The sequence below is a fragment of the Kryptolebias marmoratus genome, linkage group LG8 (assembly GCF_001649575.2).
Source record: "Kryptolebias marmoratus isolate JLee-2015 linkage group LG8, ASM164957v2, whole genome shotgun sequence".
Classification (NCBI taxonomy): Eukaryota; Metazoa; Chordata; class Actinopteri; order Cyprinodontiformes; family Rivulidae; genus Kryptolebias; species Kryptolebias marmoratus.
Genome location: NC_051437.1, coordinates 28253578 through 28259719, shown reverse-complemented (window position 1 = coordinate 28259719; position 6142 = coordinate 28253578). Strand labels below are relative to the sequence as shown.

The window sequence follows — 6142 nt, the reverse complement described above, 5'->3', positions numbered from 1 at the left end:
ATCCAGCTCCAAAACTACAACACCTCACTGGGATTTGATAAAAAGGTGAAATCTCTGCTAAAATCTTGTGTTTTGAATCAACATTCATATAAACTAATTCATGTCATTTCAGTGAGTCATCATGGTTGTGCCCTGAGTCCTCTGAGGCTGATCCCCATGGATTTACAAACATATACACATTCAAGTCACTTGTTTTAAATAAATGCTTCTATTTTAATGAAGTCTTCATTGTAACGGATGAGCAGGGGGACAATGAGGGGTTGACCTCAGTATTTTTAAAGTCTGGCTGCGGTCCTGGTTGGTCCGCTTAAGATTTCCAAAGATCTGGCTGCTTTTTTCTCATTTTTCTGCTTTAAAAATTATTCAGTTCTTGTCTCTGAATCACTCAGACATGAAAAGTTTCCTAAACTCAAGGATGAATCAATGTTACATCAACACAAAACAGACAACTGAGTAAAGAATCACTTAAAGCGCGTCTTCGGGTCAGTATCTCACTGGACTCTGACTGCTGGAAACGTTTTTTCAGTTGCAGTCCCACTGAATTCTGGTGAATCCTAAAGAGCCATGAGATGAAAACATGAGACACGGTGGGGGGACAGGCTGAAGGAGGACGCGTCTCTCAGGTCCTGTGTTTCAGCTTTTGACTGACATGACTTTCAGAAACTGTCCAGCTGCTAAAGATGGACAGTCCCGACACTCTTTATGTCCTTAAATTCTCTTCATTTCTTAACTTTTTTAAAGACACGCTGAGATACGCTAACAATTCTTTGTTGGAGCCAAAATCCCATCTCTTGTCTGTCAAACTGTTATCTTTGGTATTTCATCATCGATTCAGCTAAAGAAATGGGAACAAACTGCGTCTTTGTAACCTAATTTATATTTTGTTTTGGCTGAGACGTTTATGTCGACAACACCGGCTCATCCCTTGAGTTCATGTGACTCGGAGGTCGGAGTTTAGTGGCTTAAATAACATTTGTCTGAAAAATGTTCAGGTTCTGGGCAGGAAATGAGTGACACAAACATTTTTTGACCTTCAGATAGTCTGAAGGTTTGCCTCCTTGGAAGCAGAATATGAAGAATCGAGGGGTGCGTTAAGGCTTTTCAGTTAAAGTGATAAATATAAAAGAACAAACAGAAAGGCAAGCAGCATCACCTGCATCTTCCTCTGCTTGATGAAGGCCGGCTCAGCGTAGCCACAGAAGAAACGCTTGTAGTGCTCCCCCAACAGGCCGGGGACGGAACGCAGCAGCAGCTGAAACAAGACAAAAATATTTTATTTCTCTTACTGTAGTTATGAATTCATCAGCATATGATTTCTCCACAGATAAGATGATGAAATGAGTAAAAAAAGCCTCCAGAATCCCCCTCAAAGACCGCTAGAAACTGGGTTCTTGGAAAGAAATGGGGGCTGGATGAAGACTTTTGCACGGTTCTGACCCACCTGTATGTGGCAGAGGGCCGTGAACCTCATCTCCCGGGAGCTGCTCCCGCAGGCGGCCAGCAGGGGGCCCTGTGCTCGGTCCAGAGCCGCCAGACTGACGGCGGGAAGCTCGGCGCAGAGGCTCAGGAAGAGGCTGAGGGTGGCGGCCATGACGGGGGGGTGTGGGCTGACCAGGGAGGCGTCCAGCAGGGACAGGATGTCGAAGAGCTCGTCGTCTGACTGCGGCCGGTAGCGCTGGAGGACCCTCAGAACCTCGCACTGACCCCAAACGTCACACTCCTTCAGTCTGACGCAAAAAAAACATTTTGTTGTAACTTTGATATTTTTCATTTACAAAAAGCTTATTGATAGAAATCCATTGATTTCTCTTCCATTCCTTCTAAAACGTTGATCTCTTTGCATCCTGGCTGCTTTCTTCTGTCTCCAGTTAGCCGTTTAATGCTTTGAGCTTTCAGCTACTGTTTCCGTACCTTTGGCTGTTTCACTGTCACACCAACTTTGGAGCTGTTTAAACATGTTTTGCAAACAAATAAACTGATTTTACATTCCTTATCTGGTTTACGTACCCAAACGTTGGGATTTTTTAGAGATAAATCAGACATTTTCTTTTTTTAGCTATGTTCTACAAAAACGGACTGATAAAATGAGCCGTTTTGAGTCCTTTCTAATAATTTTTTCTAAATATAATAAACTGAATGACCATTTTATAGTCAGTAAAAACTTTAATGTTTTTAACTATTGTCTGTATTTAATTAATTAAAATCATTATTATGCCACATCTCTGCACTTTGAGCTGAGAACCATTTAAGAGGGTAAATTAATTGTTTTATCCTATAAATAAATGTTTTTTGAAGCGTGCTGCTGGCCTCTTGGCCTGGTCGTCTCTGTGGGCTTTATCTGGTTAAATGAAGCAGCTGGAACGTTTTCAGGTCGTTGCAGCTCAGGACCGACCTGTTGAGGAGGTGATGGGTGATGGGTTTGTTAATCACGACTCCTCCTTCCTCCCTCAGGATTTCCTCCAGAGCTCGGAGGCAGTTCACCATCACCACGGGGTCCGGGTCCCTCAGCAGGTTGTACAGCTCGTTCACCACCGCAGCGTCTGAAAAAATTAAATTAAATCACAAAAAAGAAGAAGCTTTGTGAGCCTGATGTGGATAAATCTACTCAAACTGTTGGTAACAGATACTTTTTCGCAGAATAAAAATCCCTAACAGCTGGAATAACTCCCTCTGTTGTCCACTTTTAAAGAGTTATTTAATAAAAGAGCTTTGAGTCCATAAAATATTACCATGTTACCAAGTTTTCATCTATTTTAAAGAGGAGAGAATAGCTCTTTTGGTCAATAAGACTGATTTTAATGTGTTTGGAGCATGATTCGGCTGTTTACTGAACACCTGTTTAATGCATTTCTTGTATGTGAAAAATAAGTTTTTAATCTTAATGAGACTTATCTGGATCATTAAACTGTATGTTTTATATTTTATATATATATATATACAGACATAATGGTGCCACGTACAGACTTAGTTAAAAGAATCTAAATGCCATAAATTCTATTTGAAAATATTATTCTGCAATCAGATCAGTCTGAAGACTTTTTCTTCCTTTTCTGATAAATTTAAAGTTTAGTTAGCCTGACTGCAAACTGATATCTGTTATAAAATACTTATATATCAGCTCATTGTTTAAAATCTCAACATTTGGAGTCATTTTTGGGGGTTTTGGCTGAACTAGTTTAGTCCAGAAGCTTCGAATCCAAGATCAGAAACTCGCAAAACACGACCCAAAAACCAAAAAGCAACTTCTTTTAAATGTCCGAAAATAGACACAAAACAACCTTAAATAATAAAGACTGATGCTTAAAAAAATATATATATATATATATAAAACATAATTAAAGAGTTGCTTCGTTAAGCTTTGGGATTCTGTTTAAACACAAGAATCTGTTCAGAAACAGGATGTTTGAGATGCCAAAAGATTACTGAGCATCCAGTTAGTACCTTAAATTATTTCTGACTTGTCCTGGTTTGATGGCTTAAATTTCTGCTCTGTTCTCTCTTCTATCATGTACCCTACTTGCACACGAAGTTACACACTGTGAAGAAGACGGGGATCAACACACGAAGGGGATAAAACCGCACCTATGTCTGATCCGGGTTGGAGGTTGTGCAGCTTGGCCCAGCCGAGCACGGCCACCCGGCGCACACAGGCTGCTCTGTCTCTTAGTCCCGCCGTCAGAGGCTGCTCCACGTACTCCACCAGACTGGGCAGCCTGCCACGCAGAGACACAACCATCACAAGTCCATGAGGGATCACACCCAGGTCCGGGATCCAGGCTCCAGGCTCCAGGTGTGACTCAGCTCACCTGAGGTTGGTCATGCTCCTCAGAGCGAGGCTGCGGACCATGGGGTTTGGATCCTGGCAGTCTTTCCTCAGAGTGTTGATGACCAGCAGGGACAGCTCCGGGTTCAGGGTGGCGTAGGAACACAGGAAGACGTACACCAGTTTCTTCTGGACAACATCCACCGTGGCGCACGCCTTCACCATCTCACTGAAGAGGCCGGACACGTCCACGCCCTGCGACATCGCCCTGAGGGGGACAAGACTTCAGTGAAAACAGATAAAAATACAAATTCTTTTTTTAAAGAGAGATATGTGAAAAGACCTGAAATCTAAAGTCTCCTGTTCTTATTGTTGTGATGTCATTGTGTTAAAATATTATGTGTTATGTGTTAGCACTCAGACTACATGTTGTGAATGACTCTCAGCTACTACCACACCAGATTTTAGCTGTAAAAGTCACTCTGTTATAGCCATTTTTGTGTTTTACAAGATTAGCTGGGTGTGGCGGCCATCTTGAATTGGGTTAACTTCGGAAGTCAGTCGGCTGTAGGTGTGCAGCCGATGTTTCTCTTCCAAGAGTTTCACTAAAATCCATCCATTTGTTCTTGTTCTTAGGACTGGCTGTACTGAAATGTAATTTCATACCACTAAATGTGAGCTGGTATGACAATAAAAGATCCTTTAATGAGAGTGTTCAATGTGTCTTTTGTCTTTATTTATATTTAACTAATTAAAAGTAATGCAGGCATCTACACTGCTGGTGTGTTTTGACCAAATTTCTGGTTTCTAGTGTTGTAGCAACTAGAAAGAAGACATTGGGTCTTAATTTTTATGAAGGGCGTCATTGGGGGGCTAAAGCTGACAGTTTGAGGCTTTGGTCCTCTGAATATGTAGTTACGGCCATGCAGGTCAAGCAGGTGAGCAGGAAACCAGGTGAGTTTGTGTCCGTAATGCACCTGATGACTTTCAGGATGATGTTGCGGTACCGCAGAGGGTCGGACTGGATGTTCGGGTTGGACAGAGCCCTCCTCAGCTCCTTCACCGTCTCCTTACCGCCCAGGTACGGCATGACGGCAGCTGGAAAAAAGGAAATAAATCAAAAGTTTAAACCTTAACATAACCCCTTACACATCCTACACATCATACAAAAACACTACGAGGGTTAGAGTTTATAAATATTACCGAATAAGACCACGAACTGGTGATTTTATTCCTGACAAAACTACATGGATGACTGGTTTGTTTACATCCCGGTCACTTCCGCATTTGTTCTTCTTCGCTGGTTTTGCTGCTCGGTTTAGCACCGCCCCCTGCTGGCCGGAAGGGGAATTACACTGCCAGAAAAATACCGAATCTCTTTTAAATTTATTCTTTTACTTTATATTATTTTAAAAATTACAAAGATGCTTTGTTTGAACAGCTGAAGATTCTGGTTGTGTTCAGCGTTTTTCCTTACGAGCAAAGAAACGTTTTAGTTAATCTTTTAATATGTTTTTTTTCTCCAAAATAATAATAATAAAAAAAAATTGTCATAAATTAAAGACTTGTTGTGGTGTGAAATTCAAATTAATGTATTTTTTCAGGATTTCTGCACATTGTCTAATTTTGAAATCAGATCCAATTTCACTCAGTTTTTTACAGTTTTAAGCAGATTTGACCATTTTAGGTCTGAGCAAAAATGTTTACTGTAAATTTACAATAAATGGCTTCATTACCTTTTCCCAGAGTGGACATTGTACACAAAACAGCAGGGAGGAAAACCAAAAATAAATCGCTGACATGTCTTCCTTGTGAGTTTATGGTCCTAACCTGCGTTTTTGAAGCGATTCAGAGAAATGTTTTGGTTTAAAATAAAACAGAAAAAGCTGCTTTACAGTTGGGCTAATATGACTGAATACAACAAATGGTAAAGGCTTTAGTTTATAGAGCACAATCCGTGGAGAATAAACCAACAGCTGACATCATGCTGTCTTTAATTTATGATTAATGTGAAATTATTCTGGTTCTTAAGCAATATTTTAACAATTTGTTCTGTTAAAAAAGTTGTTTTCTAAATCTATCCAGACTTGGAATATAAAACAGCTGTTTTTACCTTTAAATATTGCATACAGGAACTCTGTATTTAGGTAAAAACTGTAAATTTATTTTTAAATAATTGCAGAACGACACCTAGAAATCATTTACGTCTTTAAAACAACAGGGTTAAAGGTCAAAGTTCACTCCCTGTTTGACTCTAAAACTACTTTGAAGCCTAATTTAAGGACATAATTCTCCTGACCACATCAGTAACATCCACCGCTGAGGCTTAAGTTTGATCTAATTTCATTCTAATTACACAAAGATCTCATTAAGGACCGA

At 40.3% G+C, this 6142-nt stretch overlaps 1 protein-coding gene across 1 annotated transcript in view; it reads right to left on the bottom strand.

Annotated features, from left to right (window-relative positions):
- The window catches only part of ap4b1 (adaptor related protein complex 4 subunit beta 1), a 13929-nt gene extending 8826 nt beyond the window's left edge, over positions 1-5103 (bottom strand). Inside the window, exons 1-7 of the mRNA XM_017438368.3 lie at positions 4967-5103; positions 4741-4861; positions 3807-4031; positions 3583-3713; positions 2393-2540; positions 1442-1727; positions 1154-1252 (exon numbers count right to left, since the gene is read on the bottom strand). Of these exons, the coding sequence (XP_017293857.1) occupies positions 1154-1252; positions 1442-1727; positions 2393-2540; positions 3583-3713; positions 3807-4031; positions 4741-4853 (1002 nt within the window). The 5' untranslated portion in view covers positions 4854-4861; positions 4967-5103. The remainder of the gene's footprint in view (positions 1-1153; positions 1253-1441; positions 1728-2392; positions 2541-3582; positions 3714-3806; positions 4032-4740; positions 4862-4966) is intronic.
- Between the last annotated feature and the right edge of the window lie 1039 nt (positions 5104-6142).